This window comes from Peromyscus leucopus, chromosome 2 (genome assembly GCF_004664715.2).
Source record: "Peromyscus leucopus breed LL Stock chromosome 2, UCI_PerLeu_2.1, whole genome shotgun sequence".
Taxonomy (NCBI): domain Eukaryota; kingdom Metazoa; phylum Chordata; class Mammalia; order Rodentia; family Cricetidae; genus Peromyscus; species Peromyscus leucopus.
The window spans coordinates 142,758,731-142,781,605 of record NC_051064.1 but is presented as its reverse complement, the minus strand read 5'-3'; the positions used below and the strand labels follow the sequence as shown (position 1 = coordinate 142,781,605).

At 50.9% G+C, this 22,875-nt stretch overlaps 1 protein-coding gene across 2 annotated transcripts in view; it reads left to right on the top strand.

Moving 5' to 3' along the window:
• Plekhm2 (pleckstrin homology and RUN domain containing M2) overlaps positions 1-22,875 on the top strand; it is a 42,295-nt gene that overhangs the window by 11,999 nt on the left and 7,421 nt on the right. The window contains exons 2-8 of one of the 2 annotated variants that reach the window (XM_028880677.1): positions 11,843-11,949; positions 12,176-12,285; positions 12,719-12,818; positions 13,336-13,423; positions 15,875-16,061; positions 17,691-17,750; positions 20,765-20,993. In XM_028880677.1, coding sequence (XP_028736510.1) covers positions 11,843-11,949; positions 12,176-12,285; positions 12,719-12,818; positions 13,336-13,423; positions 15,875-16,061; positions 17,691-17,750; positions 20,765-20,993 — 881 coding nt within the window. The remainder of the gene's footprint in view (positions 1-11,842; positions 11,950-12,175; positions 12,286-12,718; positions 12,819-13,335; positions 13,424-15,874; positions 16,062-17,690; positions 17,751-20,764; positions 20,994-22,875) is intronic. The other variant, XM_028880678.1, reaches the window with a different exon arrangement.

Here is a 22,875-nt window from a genome sequence, read left to right as displayed (position 1 = left end):
GGGATTCTCCCCAGAAATGCTCTTGGCAGTGGTGTTCTGCTCTCTGGATCATGTGACACAGGCATTATTGTTCTTAAGGAGTTTTGTGGGACTGGAGATGCAGCTCAGTTGATAGAATGCCTGCCTCGAATGCACAAGGTTTTATACATTACTGTATAAAACCAGACATGATGACGGACACCTCTAACTTCAGCACTTGGGAAGCTGAGGCAGGAGAATCATCATCATCAAGATCATCCTTGGCTACACAGCCAGCCTGGACTACTTGAGGCGCCCTCTCACACCCCGAAAAGAAGCTTCATTAGATAACTCCGACTTCTTGCCTTATTTGTGTATTTTTACTATACACCTGTCCATCTGTTTGTTTTTGGGGGACTAGATGATGGGTACCAGCCTTTCCCTTCAAGTCTCTGGCATCTGTGCCTGAAGGTGATCTAGACTTCTGATTAGTATTAAGCTGGGCCTAGTTGCAAAAGTTTGTTATGCCATCTTTTTGGGAAACTGAGGCAGGAGGATCTCAAGTTCAAGGCCAGCCTTGGTAATCTATTGTATTAATCACTGTTCTGTTGCTGTGAAGAGACTCTGTGACCAAGGCAACTCTTGTAAAGCCCCCATTTCACTGGGTGCAGCTTACAGTTTCAGAGTCTTAGTCCATTGTCGTTATGGTGGGGAGCCTGGCAGGCAGGCATGGTGCTGGAGAAGTAGCTGAGAGCTACATCCTGATTTATAAGCAGAGAGAGAGAGACTCTGGGTCTGGTGTGGGCTTTTGAAACCTCAAAGCCCACCCCCAGTGACACACTTCCTCCAAAAGGCCACACCTCCTAATCCTTTCAAATAGTTCCACTCCCTGGTGACCAAGCATTCAAATATATGAGCCTACGGGGGTCATTCTTATTCACACCGCCACATATTAAGGCTGTGTTTCCAGATGAAAAGTTTAAAAAGGACCAGATTTATGGAGGCCCTTCTGAAGGGACATAGTCACACTGGCTCTTTTCCATCTGTCACTGGTTGGACATGTCCTCTTTTGGCCTCTTCTTGAGAAGTTTAGGAATAAGAATTTGAGGACACCCCGATTCCCAAGATGGTAAATGGTTTGGACCTGCCTCAGAAAGAGCAAGTGTCTGTGAAGACCAGAGGGGTTGCCTGACGTGGTTGCACACCCAGTAATCCCAGCGCTGGACAGGCTGAGGCAGGAAGAGTCCTGCAGTCTGTCCAGTCAGTGGCCGTGCCTGGAGTAGAATTCCAAACTGCCACGCAGACACTGCCCTGTCACTTCTGGGACACATGATTGCTCTCACGCCCTGCAGCAGTCCTGAGTGAGGGAAGCGTCACATGTAGACCGAGTGCCCGGGAGGATTGCTCTGTCTGTTCCAACGCTCATTTGAGCTCATTTAAGTGTGGCTGCCGTCGGCTTAGTTATTTCAGGGGTGACTCAGGTGAAGCAGCAACCTGTCCTTCCTTCCCTTGCTCCCTGGAATCCCCAGAGTTTCCTTAGCAATGGGCAATCAGAATATGCGTGCTCTCTGTGAGGCCAGCCGGGAGACTGCTGTTTACAGGGTAACCTCCAGCCCTAGCAACAGAAGAGAAACACGCCTTCCATGTTGCCAGGCTGTTTCTTTTATATTTGTAGGTTTGTACCTTCCCTGAGTGAGCAGGATGAGGCAGGAACAGGTTTAGGGACCATTGTGACTGGCAGGTGTGGGGATGTCCTGCTCTGGAGCCTCTTAGCTGCCAGGCCTTTCAGACAGCCTTTGTGCAGCCTTGCACACCCTCCTGATATTGTGGAAGCAGGGGTTTATCTTGCCCTGTGAAGACAGGAGTATGGCCCACCTTTCCCCCAGGACAGCCTCAGTCCGTGGCAGAGCTGGAATTTGGGTCTCTCTGTCAGTCTGGACAGCTCTGCGGTCTCTTTCAGTCCTGACTGACCAGGGCACAAGAAGAGGTCACCTGCCCCCAGCTTTGCACTGGACCAATCTGCATGGGATTCAGTGTTGTCTTAAGTCATTTGTCTATAGAAGAGGTCTCGGAACAGAGTGGAACCGGCCTGATCAGAATGCTCTGCGTCAGACAGCTCTTGGCTCCGTGGCGAGTGCCACCCACGGTTCCCTGAAGTCACGAGGCTGCTGCAGTCATGTGATGGCCAGTCTCCCCAGGGCGCTCAAGGAGTGCGTCTTCCTGACTTTAAGGGAGTCTCGGATGAACCAGACAAGCTCTTCCTGGGCCTAGTGCCTGAGCACACCCCCAAAAACGGAGGACAGAGTAGCTTAGCCAGTCCAGGGTGTGGTCTGGAAACAGGCAGCCTTTTAAAAGGTCAACTTCACAGAATAGTGTGATATTCAGTCTCTCTTTGGTCCAAATGATCTTACTTTTTGGGTTATTGTTTTATTTATGTGTATGTGTCTGTGTGAGTATGCCATGTGTGTGCAGGTACCTGCAAAGGCCAGAATAGAGAGGTTGACTCCCCTGGAGTTGGAGTTACAGACAATTGTGAGTCACCTGATGTGGGTGCTGGGAATTGAACCCAGGTCCTCTGGAAGAGCAGCCAGTGCTCTTAGCCACCGAGCCGTCTCTCCAGCCCCTATCTTGATGCTCTTAAATTTCCTCTGATGGGAACTTTCCCATCCTCCGTAATCAAGCGTACCAGCCCACCTGTGTCTGTCCCAGGAGGCCGCCCTGCGCTCCTCCCATGGAGCCGTCTTTCTTGTTCCACCCGTTTGTCCACCACCATTTTAGCAAAACTGGTCAAAGGAGGTTTTGGTATTTGTTGTCTCCCACCCTTCGGTCCCTCCCTCCCTCTCTGCCGTTTCTCCCGCTGTCTTATTTTCCTGTTATTTTGAACATGTTCTAGTTATCCGTAACAACTTCAGTGTATGTTGCTTGTAGACAATTCTTCTTCCCACAGGACCTGACACCACCATTACCTCCTTTAAAAATTCATGATAATAGCCGGGCGGTGGTGGCGCACGCCTTTGATCCCAGCACTTGGGAAGCAGAGGCAGGCGGATCTCTGTGAGTTCAAGGTCAGCCTGGTCTACAGAGCGAATTCCGGGCAGCCAGGCTACACAGATCTTGGGGGGAAATAGTGATACATTCCCTTCATGTCCCCAGGGCTCGGTTGCAGCTCAGCTGGTAAAGAGCAGTCAACACAGGAAGTCCTGGCTTCCGTCCCCAGCACTGCATGAGCCAGGCCTAACAACACCTGTAATCTCAGCACCTGGGCGGTGGAGGCAGGGGGATCAGAAATTTAAGGTCATCCTGGGCTACACAGCAAGTTCAAGGCCAGCCTGGCCTACAAGAGACCTTGACTCAAAACAGAAAGATCAAGAATCTGCTGAGTTTCAAGTTCCAATTATTGCAGTCCTTTTAAAAATGCCTTGTTTATGCAAAACATATTCAATGGCACTTCCCTGCCCCTCACCCCAGGGCCATTCATCGAGGTTCCTATCACATCCTTTTAGGTCCTTGCACACTGTGCCCCTGGTAACCCATGGTGCCCTCTCTCTGGAAATTCTTCCACATGGCTTCTGCAGCATATACTACATGATCTGACCCTCAGCTGCCCCCGCTGACCTGATCATGTGTCACCCCGCCCCCTCAGCCGCCGGGCTGCAGCCCTGTCAGATTGCTAAGGGGTGGCCCTGCCTCGGGCCCTTGCACCTGCTGCCAGCCATGCAAGCTAGCTGTGCATGGGACTTCCTGGGGATTCGGAAAGAAAGGCAGTGTCTGGCCCATCTGCAGACTCTGCTGTGTTGGTCCAGGAAGGGGCCTGAGCATCGTTGTATTTCTCAAGTTCTCCAAGTGCTCCTGTGAAGCCAGCCCTATAGGCAAAGGATGGCACCCCCTGGGCAGCACTCAGAGAGCCTTTCCCTGACCTTGGCATCCAGGATGGCTGTCTGTGCATCTCAGCCCATTTCCCTACCACCTCGTGGACAGCTCCCCTTTCAAGTCTCATGGCAGAGTGCCACCTGACCTATAAATGGGACCATTCTGTGGCTGGGACTAGAAAACCTAGACTTGCCTTCACTTCCTTTTCCTCCTCCATAGCGTCTCATCCATTGATGAACCCCTGGACACCACTTTCAGATCCTCAGTCTGACCCCCTCTCACTTCCTCCACCACCACAGTGACCCTGGTGCCATTGCCCTGGCTCCCCCTCCCAACCAAGCTCTCTGCCTCCAGCTTGGGTTCCGCAGTCTGGACATGCCACACAGTCGCCTGTGACACACCTGACCAAGTTACTTCTGGTGCTCAAGCCTTTAGCAGCTTCACATCAAACTGGAAATGAAGTATGAAGCCCTTACGTGGCCTGTCCATGATTTGGCCCTCAGTGGCCTTCATGGCCTCATCTCCCATCCTCATTCCCCGAGTTCAGCCATATCAGCCTCACGGTTGTTCCTGCCTCAGGACCATTGCCCCTGTGCAGAGACACGAGCACCCAGCCCCTAGAAACCTCAGTGATCGTCCTTGGAGGAATCGTCCCTGGCCCAGAATGGACAGCAGGCCCATGCCCTTCTTGGCTTTAAAATAATATTTATCATCCCTGATGCTGTATCAAACGTATAGTTGCATAAAGTTTATCTTTAGCACAGGAATGTAAGTGTGACAAGCGCCAGGACTTTGTAGATGTCTGTGAAGAATGGCATCTGAAGCTGGGGATGGATTCAGTGTAGTCTGGCTGTTTAGCATGCACAGGGTGCTGGTTTTGAGTCCCAGACTGCTATGTTGGGCGGGGGGGTTCATGTCTATACATACTAGGTAGTTGTAGTATTTATTGAACTATATGACTCCTGAAGACTCGAGCCACTCGATTCTGGCCTCTGCTGAGCTAACCTTAGGTGACACTGCTCCTGTCACAGCCCAGCGGTCACAGTGTATGCTGCTTGCCACCTCTGTCAAGACCTTAGGCCGTGGGCAAGCACCATTTTCTACCCAGAGCTACACAGGCCTTCCAGGCCATTTAACCTGTTATACCTGCTTAATTCTGGCACGGCGGCACCAAGGCAACCTAGATAACACAAACGGAATGGTGTGTTCTGCCAACTCTGAAACAATCTGCCTTTGCCGAGAGGACACCCTCTAATCGGCAGGGTGAGTTCTCCCCAGAAGTGGGGCGCTGCTCTGTGAGACTCAGGAGACACAAGGAGAGAGAGTCACAGGCTCGTGGTTTCCGACTGTTCTCTGAACCATCACCCAAGAAACAGGCTCAAATCTACAGGCTTTTAAAGATTTACTTATTTTTATTCTGCGTGTGTGAATGTTTTGCCCGTATGTATGTATGCACACCACGTGTGTGCCAGGTGCTCATGAAGGCCAGAAGAGGGTGCTGGGCCCCCTGGAACTAGAGTTACAGACCCCCATCGTGAGCCGCTGAGTGGGTGCTGGGAACTGAGCCCAGGTCCTCTGCAAGATCAGTCAGTGCTCTTAACCCCGAGCTGTCTCTCCGGACCTGCGGCGAATGTTTCAGTTCTGGTTGGGAGGTGCTGAGTTTCTCTTTCTTGGGCTTTCCTAAAAATACATCAGGAAGGAATTTAAACAGAGTCTTAACTTTTGTTTGCTTGCTTTGTGTTGGCTTTTGAGGTAAGGGTTGTCTGTGTAGCCTAGGCTAGCCTCAAAATCTCAATCCTGTCTCAGCCTCCAGAGTGCTGGGATGATAGGCATGTGCCACCACACCTGGTAACTGACATTCCTTCAGGGATTTTGAAGCCAAGCATGGTGACTACTATCTGTGTGACATCAGCTATGGTGTGGCTGCCGTGATGAAACAGTGTCTCTGAGCGGCCTTACTGTCGTCCACATCACGCTGCCCACACTTGTAAAGTGTTTACAAGGCCTTTTTTTGGGGGGGAGGGGCGGTGTTTCTTCTCTGTGTAGTCCTGGCTGGCCTGAAACTCACTATGTAGATGAGGTTGGCCTTGAACTTACAGAGATCTGCCTCCCAAATGCTGGGTTATGAGACCCTTTGATTTTTTATTTTTTGAGATAGGGTTTCTCTGCATAGTCCTGGCTGGCCTGGAACTCACTATGTAGATCAGGCTGGCCTCAAACTCGCAAGATCCTGCTGCTTCTGCCTCCAGTGCTGGGATGAAAGGGATGCACCACCACTGCCCGGCTGGCCCATTGATAAACCAGGTGTTGCTGTTGTCTGAAGCCTCCTGGAAGCCTTTAGGAAACCAAGGTTGGAGCAGCTGGGTAACTTGCCCATGCTCACCCAGTGAGAACGGAGTCAGCATCTAACCCACATTGATCCCAGGACCCACACTCTTACATACTCTGCTACCTTCCTGATGCTCATAACGAGTGCTCAATATGTGACGGATCTGATTATAGCTGGTATATATATCGGCAGATATGGATTGCAACCAGAGTCATTTGGCATAAAAGACACCAACTGCGCTTCCAGACTGGTCATTATGTCCAGTGGGCCGATCCCGTCCCTCTGGAGTCCTCATCCACTGTTTGCTCTCCCAGGCCTGCCCTGTGGGAGGTGGTTGCCAGCGGCCTCTCTGTGGCTCACCGAGAGCTCCTGCGCTGCTTGTTTACCTTTGTGCCTGCTTTGCTGACCAGCTCCCCCCTTATGGGCTCCAGCCATTGACTAAGCGCTCCTTGAGCTCTTGCGTCATCAACTCAGGGCATTCTTCTTCCTGCTCTTTTCAAGATCTATGCCTGGCCATAGCATGGCACCAGACCGCCCCCCTTCAGATAACAGAAATTCTAAACCAGCCTAAAGGGAGCCAAGGAGATGACTCAGCTGGTATAGGTCCTACCGTGCAAGCCTGAGGACCCAGGTGCCGATTCCAGGACCACACACAAAAGCTGCACATGGTAGATCCCCTCGTGACTACAGAGCTAGTGGAGCAGAGTCAGGCAGATCTCTGGAGCCACTGGCCGAGTAGCTTAGCCACTTGGTGAGCTATTGGTTCAGAGACTTTGTCTTAAAAAAAAAAAAATAAGGCAGGTAGCCTGGCAGAGTGGTGCACGCCTTTAATCCCAGCACATGGGAGTCAGACAGGTGGATCTGAGTTCACGAGGTCAGCCTGGTCTACATAGCAAGTTCCAGGACAGTCAGGGCTACATAGCAAGACCCTGTTTCAAAACAAGAAAGATTTTTTTTTTTAAGTGTAGAGAAGTAATTAAGGAAGATCTTCACTGTCGATCTCTGCCTTTCTCCCTGTGCACACACAAATGCGCATACACATACATACACCATGCATACACATACATACACCGTGCATACACATGCTGTGATGGTTTAACTGTCAGCGTGACACAATCTGGAATGACCCAGAATGAGTGTCAACAAGGGATTTTCTAGATCAAGGCTGGAAGATTGTCTCGATTATGTTAATTGATGTGGGAAGAGCCAGCCCACTGTGGGCGGCACCATTCCTTAATCAGGGGCCTGAGCTATATAAGCGTAAAGAGGGGACTAAGTTCACACTAACTCGCACACATTCATTTCTTGTAACTAGAGTTTTCCTGCCTTGCCCACAGTCAGTACAAATCTCTGTCACCCGCCAGTCCCACAGCCGCTCAGACCCAACCAAGTAAACAGAGACTTATATTGCTTACAAACTGTATGGCTGTGGCAGGCTTCTTGCTAACTGTTCTTATATCTTAAATTATTCCATTTCTATAAATCTATATCTTGCCACGTGGCTCATGGCTTACCGGCATCTTCACATGCTGCTTGTCCTGGCGGCGGCTGGCAGTGACTCCTCCCGCCTTCCTGTTCTTTCTTTTTTCCTCTCTGTTAGTCCCGCCTATACTTCCTGCCTAGCCACTGGCCAATCAGTGTTTTATTTATTGACCAATCAGAGTGATTTGACATACAGACCATCCCACAGCACTCTCTGCTTGTGTCTGTGAATGTGATATGTCAAGTCCTGCTGCCTTGGTTTCCCCCACCATGAAGGTCTGTCACCTGGAGTTGTGAGCTAAGATAAACGCTTTCTTCTAAGCTGACTTTTGTCAGGGTAATTATCACAGCAGCAGAAATGAAAGCAGGGTGCATGCACACTCAGAAGTGTGTGTTTTGCCGGATGCTACGCCATTGGTGTGACTAAGAATCCGGGTTCGTGGACGCTCATCATCTCAGCGTTTACCGCTTGCTGCTCACCAGCTATGCCGAGCTTCTTGGGTGCTTTTTACTCCCTGATCCCCTAAACCAGCAGCAGCAGCAGCCAGCAGGACAGCCTGCCATGGTGGCAGTGCCGTGCATCTGAACTGTCCAGGACAGAGCTGCTTGCCCCGGGTGACTGCTGAGCGCTTGAAATATGGCTGGTGCTACTTTCTGTTTCATTTAAGTTAGTTTAAATTTTGTTTTCTTTTTACATTGCGCCTTACGTCTGGTGCTGTGTGCATGCTAAGTGCAGCCACATTGCAGCCCACTGATTTCATTTAACTTCATTTAACCACATAAGGCTGGCAGGTACTGTACCAGACAGTTCGGCTTTAAAAAGTCCCTTTAGTTCATTTTAAAGGGGAGAAAAAATGAGTAGGAGAGTGAGTAACTTTCTGAGGCGTGCCCAGTGCCTGGCTTCACAGTCTTGCTTCCTGCCTCAGCCCTCTCACACCGCAGTATGCTTTCCTAGAAGTTTTCTACTACATTTTTATTTATTTTGCATGTGTGTGGGTGTGAGTTCACATGCTGTGGCACATGTCTGGAGTTCAGAGGACAATTTATGAGAGTCAGTTCTCTCTGCCTACCTTGTGGGTTCCAAGGATTGAAATCAGGTCGTCAGGCTTGGTAGCAAGCACCTGTGATGCTGAGCCACCTCACTGGCCATGGTGCTTTTTTTTAAAGGGTTGCAGATTGCTCTCTGAGTCATGATATCATGTGTGGATGTACAACTCACCTTGACGTGTACAAGACATACCTAAAGACAGCTGTCAGAGTCCCGAGGGTATAAAGAAGAGCAAATGGGAGTGGAGCCTGTGTTGCTAGGAAGGGAGAGTAGATATTGTGAGACACCATCTCTCGGTGTGAACAGTCTCTGTGTTCAGCATGATAATATTATAAATCCAAGATTGGAGGGGGGGGAAGCTGGAGAGATGACTCAGTAGTTAAGAGCACTGGCTGTTCTTCCAGAGACCTGGGTTCAATTCCTAGCACTCATGTGGTGGCTCACAAAAGTCTGTTCAATTGACATATATGCAGACGAAACACCCATACACATACATTTTTTTTTCCGATTTTTTTGAGACAGGGTTTCTCTGTCTAACCCTGGCTGTCCTGGAACTCACTCTGTAAACCAGGCTGGCCTCGAACTCAGAGATCCTCCTACTTCTGCCTCCCTTCCCAAGTGCTGGAATTAAAGGCTTTTGCCACTTCCGCCCAGCATAAAACTAAACAACAACAACAACAAAAAACAAAATGTAATGGTGATGAATTTCAATTGTAAGAGAATGGCTTGGGGTCAGCAAAGTGGCTGAGCATGTAAAAGTGCTTGCCACCAAACCTGGTGACCCGAGTTTGATCCCCAGATTGGCTCCATTAGGTGGAAGGAGAGAACCGACTCCTGCAGGTTGTCCTCTGCCCTCCCCATGTGCACGTGACATGTGCGTGCGTGCCCCCAATAAATAAGTGAAGTGTAAAAGGGGCTGGACTAGTAATTTCGGAAAAGAGTAGCTGGGTAGGGGCTAGGTAGACTTCTTCTGCCCATGTCCAAGTGCTGAGTAAAGTGGAAATAGTTAAAATGGGGACTGATACAGGAACAGTCAGCAGACCAACAACACAGAATAGTCTAGAAAGGGCACATTGACTTGTGGATTACATGCAAAGAGGCTGGGCCATGAGAAAATGCTCACCGATCCAGGTGATCCTTAACTTCATGCTCAGAGAGTGAACACAGAAGGCGAAGGGCAGGAGTGGGGATGTCAGCGACCAAGCATCTCCAGAAGCGGTGCCTTGCTTAGTGTGGACCCAGTTGTTAGCACCTCTAAATAAATAAGGTAAAGGTGGGGGAGGGCTGGAAAGAGAACCTAACTGAGCAGCCACAAGGCCTGACTTCCACTTAACAAAGCTGGGCACGGCTCACACCCACCTGTAACACCACTGCTCTTGGGATCTCAGGCAGGAGGATGGCTGGGGTTGGCTGGCTGCCAGCCTGAAAACATGAGCTCAGGGTTCAGGGAGAGGCTCTGCCTGAGAGGGACAGGGTGGAGGGTGGGAGAGGAGGACACACTACACAAACAAAGTAAAATAAAACCCTAAAGTGGAGGGGAAACAAGAACCTTTAAAGGGAATTATTGACAAATTTGACTGTAAAAACAAATATTTTCTCAATGGGGAAAAAAGACACCAGAGACAACAGTACATAACAATAAAGAACTGCAAGAAGGGGCTGGAGAGATGGCTCAGTGGTTAAGAGCACTGGCTGCTCTTCCAGAGGACCCAGGTTCAATTCCCAGCACCCACATGGCAGCCCACAGCCATCTGTAACTTCAGTTCAGGGCATCTGATGCCCTCTTCTGGTCACCTTGGGCACCAGTCATGCATGTGATGCACATACACACATATAGCTAAAACAGTCATATACATTAAATAAATAATACACATTTCTAAATAGCCAACTGGGAATCATTTAAAACAAAAACCCAAAACGCCTTCAGCCATTGCCAGCAGGCTGCTGCATTGTGGATTTAGTCCGTCTGGCTGCTCTAGAAGGTTTTCCTGCCTCTGCTCCTTCTGCCTGCATGACGAGTGGGCAGACCCTTCGGGACTGAATTCTGTCCCCTTCAGCCAGGCTGCTGGCCTTGCTCCGGCTGGAGAGAAGAGAGACTATTTTTGTTGTGGGAGCTGAATGGTTGGCCTCCCTCCAGGAGCACATGCTCCCTGGTGTGGCTGATCCCTCTCGGCTGCTGTAGCCGCCTCCATCGCTGCTTCCAGAGAACACTTGAGAATACGGTTGTCCCAGGAGCTTACCCAGCCCCAGTCCTGGGGTCTGTGCTCTCTTCTTGCACTTTCCGTCTGGGCCATGGAAAGGCGACAGGAACGGAGGGTCCTGATCTGGTGGCATAGAACTCGGCCTGAGGGTCCAAGCTTTCTTGCCCCCTCCCATTTGGCTAATCTCTTCCGCCCGCATCAGCCTGGTGGGCTGGGGGTGCTTTAGGACACCTCATCTGTGAGCTCAATCTTCTCCCTTTCCTCTCTCTGTCTGTCTCTCTCTTTCTTCCCCCTCCTCTTTTTCTGTCTGTCTTTCCAGCCCTGGGAACAGTGTCTTTCTTGGCATAGGGCTTGACATGAACCTGGCACACACCTAGATCTGGCCAGGTTCCTCAGGCAAACTCAATGCTCCTGTCAGCCTTGGCAGGAAGGCCACCAGAGCAGGTGATCTGGTCTGTTCGACCTCAGTGTGTACAGAGGACAGCTCCAAGCAGGCCAACACATTAAATAAATGAATAATAATAATAAATTAAAAAGCTGATTAGGAGTCTTTTTGAAATGCCTTCAGGCATTACCAAGTAGCTGTGTGTGTGTGTGTGTGTGTGTGTGTGTGTGTGTGTGTGTGTGTGTGTGATATGTATATATGTATGTATGTATATACCTGTGCATGGTTGACTTATACAGACACCACTGTGTGTGGTGTATGGTACTCAGGCGGCAAGTGCAGCCCATGGCCCTGCCCCAAAGCTTAGTGCCACCCAACACTTGTGCGAGCTGGACATCCCTCACCAGCCCGAGGCTGTCTATATGAAGTCCCTCCTGAGAGCCTTTGCCCTCTGGAACCTCCTGGGCAAGATCAGCGCTCAGCAGGGCAGTGGAAGCCAACTCTGCTGGCCATCGCAGGACGCCGTAGGCCTGGAGCTCTCCCCATCAGCATGAATCTCTTTCTTCCAGCTGCAAAGCTACTTCGCAGCGTGTGAGGATGAGACCCCCGCCATCCGGAACCATGACAAGGTCCTGCAACGTCTGTGTGAGCACCTGGACCACGCTCTGCTGTACGGGTGAGTGCAGACTGCTCTTGGGGCTGAGGGAGCCAAGTGTGGAGACCCCGATGGCCCCCGGAGAGACATTCCTGCTCTTGTCTGCCTCTGTCCTTTGTCATCTTACCAGAGGAGCCGTGTATGGCTCAGACAAGCTGCAGGAAGCTCCTGGGGTGGGGACAGAATGAGAGCACCTGGTTGCCTGAAGCAGCCCTACCTAGGCCCAGCTGCTGTCCTTTCTTTACAGATTGCAAGACCTCTCATCTGGCTACTGGGTGCTCGTGGTCCATTTCACCCGCCGAGAGGCCATCAAGCAGATCGAGGTGCTACAGCACGTGGCCACCAACTTGGGGCGCAGTGAGTAGAACACTGGGCATTTGCTGTGCTCTCCCTGTGGGGAGCTTGGGGCTCAGGTCCAGTCCAGGTCAGCCTGAGGCAGCCGTCTGCCTTGTAGTGTCCAGTGGCAGTGGGGGTTCAAACGCCAGCGCCTTCCACAAAGCCTCATTTTTTCCCTGTGCATGTGACAGTTCGTGGGTGTGTCACTGATGAAGTGAAGGGGAACATGAGCCACAAGAACACTGGATTCCTTTGGAGTCCCAGGCCAAGCCCATGAGATAGAAGCGTGTTAGCCTGCAGTGTTGGGCAGCATCCGTGAATATCTCAAAAAGGCACTGACCCCCGATCACCACCATGCCTTCTGTGCTCTGGCTGACTTTCCTGGCTGACCACAAAAGCTAAGGCCTGACCTGAAGGCTCTTGGGCTACCTAGTTACTCCTGCCTTCTCTGCAGGCCGCGCCTGGCTCTACCTGGCTCTCAATGAGAATTCCTTGGAGAGCTACCTGCGGCTGTTCCAAGAGAACCTGGGTCTACTGCAGAAGTACTATGTCAGGTGAGTGTCTGAAACACCCTTGTTTCTTGCTGGGCCCCCAGCTCCCTAAACCTCAACCCAAAGCCTCCTGTCACATAGAGACAGAGGCCTAGCTTGGTATCACACACTGTGGGCCTGACAGTGATAGCAGAGAGACTAGGAGTCTTGCTGGCCGTCTGGTGGCTTCCTCCAGAAGACAGGTGGGCTCTATAAACAGTCTGGTGTCTACCCTGAACTCAGGCTGACCAAATGCCCAACCTTTGCCTTCCCCTTTGCTGGGGACACCTCAGGGACAGCGTGTTCAGAGCAGCCACTGAAAGCCTGATAAGCCTTGTGCTCCAGGCCCATCTCTGACACTTAGTAAGCTTCACAGCCAATAGGAACAGGAGGAGAGGAGCGGGGCGGGCTGAATGAGCTGGGTATCCTCCAGGGGTGGGCTGTCACCCGTCCAATTTCAACACTGTAGGCTTTCTGGTGAGGTTGAGCCAGGCTGGTGACCAGACTCAGAGATCCCTGGGTTGTTTTTTGTGTCTGGCAGGAACGCCCTGGTCTGCAGCCATGATCACCTGACTCTTTTCCTGACCTTGGTGTCTGGGCTGGAGTTTATTCGGTTCGACCTGGATCTGGTGAGACACCTTGGTTCTTGATACTGGAAGAAGATGAGAGGGGGTTGGGAAGGACTTCATTTTTCTAGTCCATCTGGAGTTTGTTGTATGTGGCTGACCTTGGCAATGCCTGATTGTTCAGTTAAATGACACCTTTAGGGTCAGTGGGATTGGCTGGAAGGGCTTATCTCTCAGCTTACTCATGGCCAGGATTCCTGCTTCAGTGTCTTCCTGTCTCTCTACACACCTGGGGAAAAGCCACATGGCCTCAAGTGTCATAGCTCAGAAGGACTCACCTTTGTGTTTAAGACATGAGTGTCTGAGAGGTACAAGACAAATTCCTGCAATCCTGACAAGCGTCCTTGGCTCCATGCTTCTCCACAGGAGCTCTCAACCCCTCTTCAAATTCTCAAGCTTCCTTCATGACCATACACTGGACACTGGATAGACCTTCCCATGTCCAAGGGCTCACTTTCTAAGACTCTACCCCCCAGATGCCTAAAATCACAGATGGTACCAAACTCTGTATGTGCTGTGTTTTTTCCTGTATGTATGTATATATATATATATATATATATATATATATATATATATATATATATATGAAAATATATTATATGAAAAACCTGTGTGTATATAGTACATACACACACATATATATATATTAAAGTTTAATTTGTAAATCAGGCACAGGGACTGGAGGGATGGCTCAGTGGTTAAGAGCATGTACTGCTCTTGCAGAGGATCTGAGTTTAGTTGATAGCACCTTTGTATGACAGGCAGCTCACAACCACCTGTAACCTCAGTGCCAAAGGGATCTGACTCCCTCTTCTGGTGCCTGAGGGTATTGCACTCACAAGTGCACATACCCTGACACAGACACATATAAACACTTACTTAACTATAGAATCTTAAACTGGGTAGTGGCCTTTAATCCCAGCACTTGGAAGGCAGAGGCAGGCGGATCTCTGAGTCTGAGGCCAATCTGATGTACAGAGTGAGAGCCAGGGCTATACAGAAAAACCCGTCCTGAAAACAAACAAACAAACAAATAAATAAATGGATAAAATTAAACTAAAAAGCTATCTTCTGTGAGAGATAACAACAACAGTAGCAAAGCAGGACAATTATAACAATTTAAGAGTTTTTGCTTTTGTTTTTTTAAAACATGTATGAGTTGTGCAGGGATCAGGAGGATCCAAAAGTTCAAAGCCATCCTCAGCTGTATAGCAAAGTCAAGCCCAGCCTGAGATTCATGAAATCCTATTGGAAATACAATAACAACAGCAACAAAAACAGGGCCATTGATTTGGCTCAGGGGGTGAAACACTTGCCACACAAACCTGTCCAGCCGAGTTCAATACCCAGAACCTACATAAAAGTGAAGGAGCAAGCACAACATTGACCTCTGACCTCCACACAAGTCCTGTGGCATGTCTGTGTTCCCCCAGCCACCATCACACATACGTCATGCACACAAAATAATAAAAGAAATTTTTTATAGAATTTTTTAAAATTTTTATTTATATTTTATGCATGAGTGCTCTGCTTGCCAGCAGAGGACATTAGATCTCGTTACAGATGGTTGTGAGCCACCATGGGTGCTGGGAATTGAACTCAGGACCTCTGGAAGAGCAGCCAATGCTCTTAACCACTGAAATTGGTTATCCTGCCCCCAATAAATAATTTTTTATTGAGACAAGTTCTCACTAAATATCCCTGGCTGACCTGGAACTCACAGAGATCCACCTGCTTCTTGTTCCCAAGTGCTGGGATTAAAGGCATGTACCACATGTCTAGCTCCAAAATATTTTGAAAATTTATCACTTGTTTATTTCTGGAAGTTTTCACTTAATATTTCCAGACTGCTGGAAACAAGCCATAGACAACAAAACTGCACGTCTGAGGATGTGCCTGTATGAGGACAATACTGACCCCAAAGAGGCCAGAGCATCTCATAGACCTGGGCTCGACGAGACCCGTGTGCCTGCTGAAGGTGGGACTCGGCAGTGGTAGAAACCAGAGACAGTGAGAGATTCTAATGCTGAGAGCTATCAAGGGAATGTTAGCTGCTCTGGCTGGATTCTGATGAATTTTCTTCCTTCCTTTTTTGTGGCACTGATGATGGAACCCAGCTGTGCATGCATTCAGGCAAGCATTACTGTGTCAACACTCATCACATCCAAAGCTTTAGAACTCTGTCCTACTCCTTGGGGCAATTACTTCCTGGTTAACTCCTGATCACAATGATTTCCCTAAAAGAACATGGTGTGTGTGTGTGTGTGTGTGGGCGTGCGCGCGTGCGTGGGTGTGCCTGTGCCTGTGTCTGTGTGGGTGTGGTATCAATGTGGTGTGTATGTGAGATCCCCATCTTCCTTCCCATCCTGATTCTGGTGACTTCTTGCCAAGCCTTGTTTGCTGGCTGTCCTGAGGTTCCTCTCCAACGTTCCTCCCCCTTTTCTGTCTCCCCAGGATGCCCCTTACTTGGACCTGGCCCCCTACATGCCCGATTACTATAAGCCTCAGTACCTGCTGGACTTCGAAGACCGCCTTCCCAGCTCAGTCCATGGCTCAGACAGCCTGTCCCTCAACTCCTTCAACTCTGTCACCTCCACCAACCTGGAATGGGATGACAGCGCCATTGCCCCATCTAGTGAGGGTAAGTGGCCCCTGGGGAAAAAGGAACTAGGCCTTGTGTCCTGAAGTGACCTCTGGAGCCTCCTAAGCCTTGCTGAGTGACAATGTCTCTCTGGTGTTTGGGATTTGCAGTTGAACAGAGCTGATCATTTCCCAGATCTTCATTTCTGTGGTAGCTTAAAAAAAAAAAAAAAAAAAAAAAAAAAAAGGAAAAATCAGGCCCTATGAACCTTACTAACTTTCCTAGAAGTTTCTAGCCTTATGCCCAGGGGCAGTCTTCTGAGCAAGGAGAGAGTCATGGCAATATGCCCTGGGAACTCTTGCCCGAGTCAGGGCTGAGCATCCGCTGCCTGGGGATGGTTGTCCTGCAGCAGGTTCTGTGCAAAGGCTGAGCAACCCCAGGAGAGGCAGGCAGGCAGTCTGAGGGGCGGGAACCCTCATGGTTTCTTGGTGCCCCTCCATGGGTCAGAGATGGCTGTACCGGTCCCCAAAACTGACAAACCATAAGTGGATCCTTTCAGCTCAGATTGGTGGCTAGAAAACCCTGGCTTTCCTCAAACCTTAGGTGTTGGCATTCATAAAACTGGCTGTTGCCCCCGCTGCAGTGAGATCTAGCCTTCCTTGATCTGACCTCAGTCACTCAACCTGGCCTCCTGGGAGGCAGGCTCTGCGGACTCCCTCAGCTCCCTGGTCACCTCCCCTGTGACCCGACCTTCCTCATTGTTCTGTTTGTGCATGGGTCATGTGTCCCACTTTCAGACTTGTTTCAGCAAGATTTGCATCATAGGAGTTAGCAGTGTATCTCAGTGGGTAGAGCACTGGTCTATCATGTATGAAGCCCTGGGTTCTCAATCCCCGGCACTGCATAAACCCAAGCTTGTGGCCAGTGAGATGGCCTAGGGGCTAAAAACCATTTGCCACACCACACAAATCTGACAACCCACCATACAAGGAGAAAACTGACTTTTGAAGGTTGTCCTCTGATCTCCACACACTCACTGTGATACACGCAAACCCGTGTTTACACATCACACACACACACACACACACACACACACGCACGCACGCACGCACGCACGCACGCATGCATGCGCGCACGCACCAGGCCTGATGGGGCACACCTGTAATCCCAGCCCTCAGAAGGTAGTCAGGAGGATCAGACGTTCTGGGTCATTCTGTACTATGTAACATGTTCAAGACCAACCTGGGCTGCATGAAAATATGTTTTAAGAAACTAATAATAATAAAAAGATTTGCACTACATATTTTCTTATGGGACAAGTGAAGAAGCCACCCAGTCTCCTTGGGTGGGCCTCATGGGATACCCTGGAGGAGGAGTCAGAGGGACAGGCCTTGAAGAAGCAGCCAGGCCATCCATGGGTAGAGCTTATACTAACTCTAGCCAGAAGGACAGGACCTCATTACCCCAGGGCCACAGGGGGAGGGGCAAGGAGACTCAGGTTCTTGTGCGCCAGGACAGGCTCTGGGTTGGGAAGGAGCGGCCCTCAGGACAGCCGAGGTGACCGTCGGCTGTTAGAGAACGCGTACGACGTTCTCCTCCCTCTGTCTTCTCCCCGTGTCTCCCACCCGATGCCCCGACCTCCTTCCACTGCCCGTTTCTAATCTTGAGTTTTGTCCCTCGTTTTTATAGATTATGATTTTGGAGATGTGTTTCCAGCAGTGCCGTCTGTACCCAGCACAGACTGGGAAGGTGGGACAGAGTCCTCTGTGACCCTCTTTTCCTGGTTTGCAACGTTTCCCCGCCCAGCTTGCTGCATGTGTTTCAGAATCAACTTCTTATTACTTATAACAATGCCCGTGGTCATAACGACGCCAGAGCTAGTGTTGGAGTAGGTGGAATTCTGCAGTAGGGGAACTTGGCCCTTAGCCCAGGAGCACTTCTCTCAGGGAGCATTCCTGCCTTTCCTCGGGGGCCTCAGGAGTCACTGAGTGACCCCTGCCCAGACACCAGGTCACCCTCCGGATTCCAGTCCTAGTCGTTACACTAATGGTGTATGTGGGTGACCTGGTTCACTGGAGTGGAAACGTGTTCTAGAAAAGTGATGCTTTGAGATACAGGGATTGTAACAACCTATTTATCACAAGAGCATCCAGGAGAAAGATGGAGGCTTGATCCTTTCAGGCTATCCCTAATGGGTTGAGATCTAAGTGAGGAAACCGCCCAGGCATAGCTAAAACTCCCCACGGGGAGGAGTCAGCAAGATGGTTTGGCAAGAAGAGGTACTTGTCACCACCAAGCATGACCACTTGAATTCTTTCCCTGGAAGCCACATGTGGGAACAGAGAACTAACATCTCCAAGATGGCCTCTGACCCCTGTGTACATGCATAGCATCCTCTGACCCCTGTGTACACACGGCATCCTCTGACCCCTGTGTACACACGGCATCCTCTGACCCCTGTGTGCACACAAGTGTGCTCCGCCCCATAGGTAAGTCAGTGTGAAAGCTTCCAACAAGGAGATTCTCTGTGGAGTTTTAAAGCAGTTTAGTGTCCTATGCTGTCCTGCACATCAGCATTGTGGGGACATTTTTTTTTCTGCCTGTGACCCACAGCTGGGCTTGGACAAATTCACATGGCAACTCCCAGGTAGCAGTACTAACTCCAAGTAGGCTCTCTGTTTGATGCAGTAAATGTTTGCTCCTGTAAATGAGCTGCTACAGAGACCCTGTCTCGAAACCAGTTAGTCCTAAACTGAGCTCCTGCCCCGGGCACCCCTTTCTTGCCTGAGGTGGGGTCCCCCCCCCCCAGGATGACCTCTCAGCAGTGGACCAGAGCTGGTGTTTCCCATGTGATGTGAGTGTGAACTAGCTTAGCTGTGAGAGACACGGGCTCCAGCACTGCGAGGTAAATTGCGTTGCTCAGCCAAGAAGGTAGCTTTGAGTGCAGGTGGTGTGAGACCCGGAATTCCACCTTAACATCTTCTCTCCTCTCAGCCTCCTCTGAAGCATAATGTCGGCGTTGGTTTTTCCCTCTGGCTCTAACCACTAACCCTTTCCTGACACAATTTTTAGTCACTTGACAGGCAGACCATGACCTCTGACCTTCCTCCGCAGCCCTGTAGATCTTGCCCAAGAACTAATAGCCCAGCTTGCTCAGGCTGGGCCAGGCTCGGGTTATATATTCATTGCAGAGGTGACTCCAAGATCCTCAGCACTGAAGAATTCCCTGGCCCACTGTGGCCGCTCACCCAGCCAAGACACCACTGTCTTCTTGAGCCTGGAGGAAAGGACTTAGGGGCAACTCCAAACTTGGGGCCCTGAACAGGGCTGGGTAGGGTGATCCATGGTCTTAATCTTCTTTATAAAATTGCTAGGCATCCAGGCTTAACACCTACCATGTCCTGAGGTCTGTTCACTCACCTCTCACGACCCCTCCCAAGCAGCTGCAGGTGCTCAGGGAAGAGAGAGATTGCAACCTCTGTCCCTGTGGGAGCCCTCTGTGGGGTCCGAAAGCATGATTTCCTTCTTCTGGGAGCTAGGCTCCAGTCAGGAAAATGGAAGAGCATCCCTAGCATGTTCCTGACAGAGACGTAATAACTTTTAACCCTTCCTGAGGCAGGAGGACTGTGGATTGTCCCAGGCCAGACAGGGCTACTTAGTGAGACCCCCATCTCAAAAAGATGAAAATGAGAAAAGACAGCCACTTAAACCAAGAGAAACCAAGTACTGTGTCAGCCAGCAGGCCCTTCCGGTGTGCTTAGGGAAGCGTGTTCTTCCTCCCACTTCTGCAGAGGTAATGGCCAGCAGGATGTGCACATGCCAACTCCTAGAGTAGAGTGGCCGTTAGCCCTCACCCAGGCAGTCCCAGGTCCCAGCTCTCTGCCTGGGTGGCTCCCATCTGCCGCCAGATAAACGGCCCCCTGTGCTCACCACACCGGTGCTTCCCGTCCACCTAGTCCAGTGATTTAGACGACAGGGATTTGGAGGAGGCCAGTTGGATCCGCTCCTCACTGAAAGGCAGCAGCGTCCTCCAGCTCACCCTAAGAGGGGTGCCCGGCTCTGTAGAGCCCCAGGAGTGCTGTTGGATTTGGGGGAGAAAAGTCAGTATCCTCTGAAGAGCTTGCGAGGTGTCTTGGGGGGCAGCCCCTTGCTCTCCGCATCTCATCTTGTTGTCCCTGATCTGTCACTGTTCTCTGTTGTCCTGGGTCCTGTGTCCCCCTCTCCAGCCCCTCCCCTGTGCTCCCCGCTTTCATTTTCCTTGTCTCTCTCTTCTGCTCTTCTTGCTTCTGTGTTCCCTGTTGTCTGCGGGCGAGGGGCTTGCAGAGGACTTTGGGTATCACTTTGCACAAGGAGTGGTGTTGAGGGGCTCCTGGGCACCCCCAGTCCTTACATCAGAGGGCTCTGAGGTTATCCTAGGAGGTATGCAACCTGTCTCCTCTTGGGGTCCCAGCCACCCCGGGCAGCATCAGTCACCCTGCCCAGGGCTTAGGCTAGAAGCTGTTTCACATTGTGGACCCTTAACTGAACTTGGCTAAGTGTGAGTACTAAGGGCTCCCGGTGACAGAGAAGAGGGGTCCCCATCATTTGGCTCCAACAGCATTGATTGCATGTCCTGTGGGTTGGGGGCCTCTGCTCTTGAACTAGGGCCACCGCTGTCAGGCTTCCCTGGGAGGAACTAGCCCACCTCCCCTGAGATAAGGCATCCTCTGGGGCCCAGTCGGTGGCTGACAGGCTGTCTGTGTCCTGTCTCCTTGTCCTTGCAGATGGAGACCTCACAGACACCATCAGCGGCCCCCGCTCCACTGCCTCGGACCTAACCAGTAGCAAGGCGTCTACCAAGAGCCCCACCCAGCGCCATAACCCCTTCAATGAGGAGCAGCCTGAGGCTGTGTCGTCCTCCGACACCACCCCTGTGCACACCACCTCTCAGGAGAAGGAAGAGGCCCAGGCCCCAGACCAGCCAGATGCCTGTACGGAGCTTGAAGTCATCAGGTCAGCAGGAAGGGAGGGCCCGAGAGAAGGTGGATGAGTCAGCCCCTTGTGCCCAGTGTCCAGGGAAGACGGGGACTGTCCCAAGGGCAGGGGCATCACTGAGACTTAAGAAGCAACCCCTTCACACCTTGTACAGTTCTTTGGGCCACAGGGATCAGAAGATCTGTCTCAGGAGGCTGCTGTCACCAAGGGCAGAGACATGTGACAAACAGCACAAGAGCAGACTTTGTTTTTGTCTGAGACAGGGTCTCTCTGTGCAGCCCTGGCCATTCTAGAACTTACTATGTAGACCAGGCTGGCCTCAAACTCAGATCCTCTGGCCTCTGCCTCCTGAGTGCTTGAAATAAAGGTGTGTGCCACCACGCCTGGCCAGGCCTCTTTTGTTTAAGACAAGGTTTCTCTATGAAGCCCTTGCTGTCCTGGAACTCCCTTTGTAGACCAGGCTGGCCTCGACTCACAGAGATCCTCCCAGCCTCTGCCTCCTGAGTGCTGGAATTAAAGACATGCGCCACCTCACCAGGCCACATCAGGTCTTTATTCTGGAGGCTGAGGTGAGGGTGCCACACCCACAGTTCCTGAGAGGAGGACTCTTTCCATGTTTCCACGTGTCCACCTTGTGTGTGTTCACATGTCAGAGTGGAGAAACCTCTCGGGCTGTTTTCATAAGGGCCCCGTCGCATTCACCGAGCTCTGCCCCGTCATCTTAGCACCTCCCAGAAGCACCTTTTGATTCATTACCCGTGGGCTAGGGTTCCCATGCATGAACTGGGAGGGACACAAGCATCCATCTTGGGGTAAGTTCCAAGTCCTGGAGGGACTGACCTGGACCGCAGCCACAGCTGGCTTCTGAGCATTTTGTCTAGCCCATCCAGGGCCAGGAACCACCTTTGGGTCAGACCTCTTCCCAGCAGTACTTGTTTTGTGAGAAGGGTCCTCAATATATATGTATGAAGCCCAGGTTAGACTCCAACTTGCCATCCCCCTGCCCCAGCCTTGCGGTGCCGGGGAGTCAGCATACATTCTGAGATCTCTCTAGTTCTGGTTCTAGCTGAGCCCGCTTCATGTTCATGTTTTGACACAAGGACAGAGGTATGCTAGGAGAGGCGGGGGGACTCGTTGACACATGGACAGAGGTATGCTAGGAGATGGGGGGACTCGTTGACACATGGACAGAGGTGTGCTAGGAGAGAGGAGGGACTCGTTGACACATGGACAGAGGTATGCTGGGGGGGATCGTTGACATGGAAGAGTGTGCTAGGAGAGAGGAGGGACTCGTTGACACATGGACAGAGGTATGCTGGGGGGGGGGGACCTCGTGGCTAGAGCCATCTCAGCTCTCTGACCTCCCTTGGGCCCTGCTCTGAGAACTCCACACCAAATGAGGAAAGAAGCCCCATATCCCATCGTATCTGCTGGCCTGAGACAGGAGCATTACCCCCTAGGGTCTGGGTTTGGGACACACACACACACATTCTCTCTCTCACACACACACACACACCTGCTCACACAGACTTTTTCATGTTGGTTAAAGTCCACAGGAGCTTTAGAGACTCAGCCCTGAAATGTCTTAGCGGGAACCTCCCAGCCATCTTAGAACCGAAGAGTAGGGCCAAGACGACAAACCCAGAAACCCTGAGGCATTTGGGTCATATCATTTATTCCCAATGACACCTAATAGAAAAGACCTGTTGTTTATTTCCTAAGAGGAGCACTGAGTAGAGAGTCATTGGTCCAACTAACCGTGGCCTACGTTTGTTTCCTGGACGATCATAACTAGCTCAGTTGGATTTGTTTTGCTTTTGCTTTTTTTGTTGTTGTTTGGTTTGGTTTTTGTTTTTGTTTTGTTTTCTGAGACAAGGTCTCACTATGTAGCCTAGGTTAG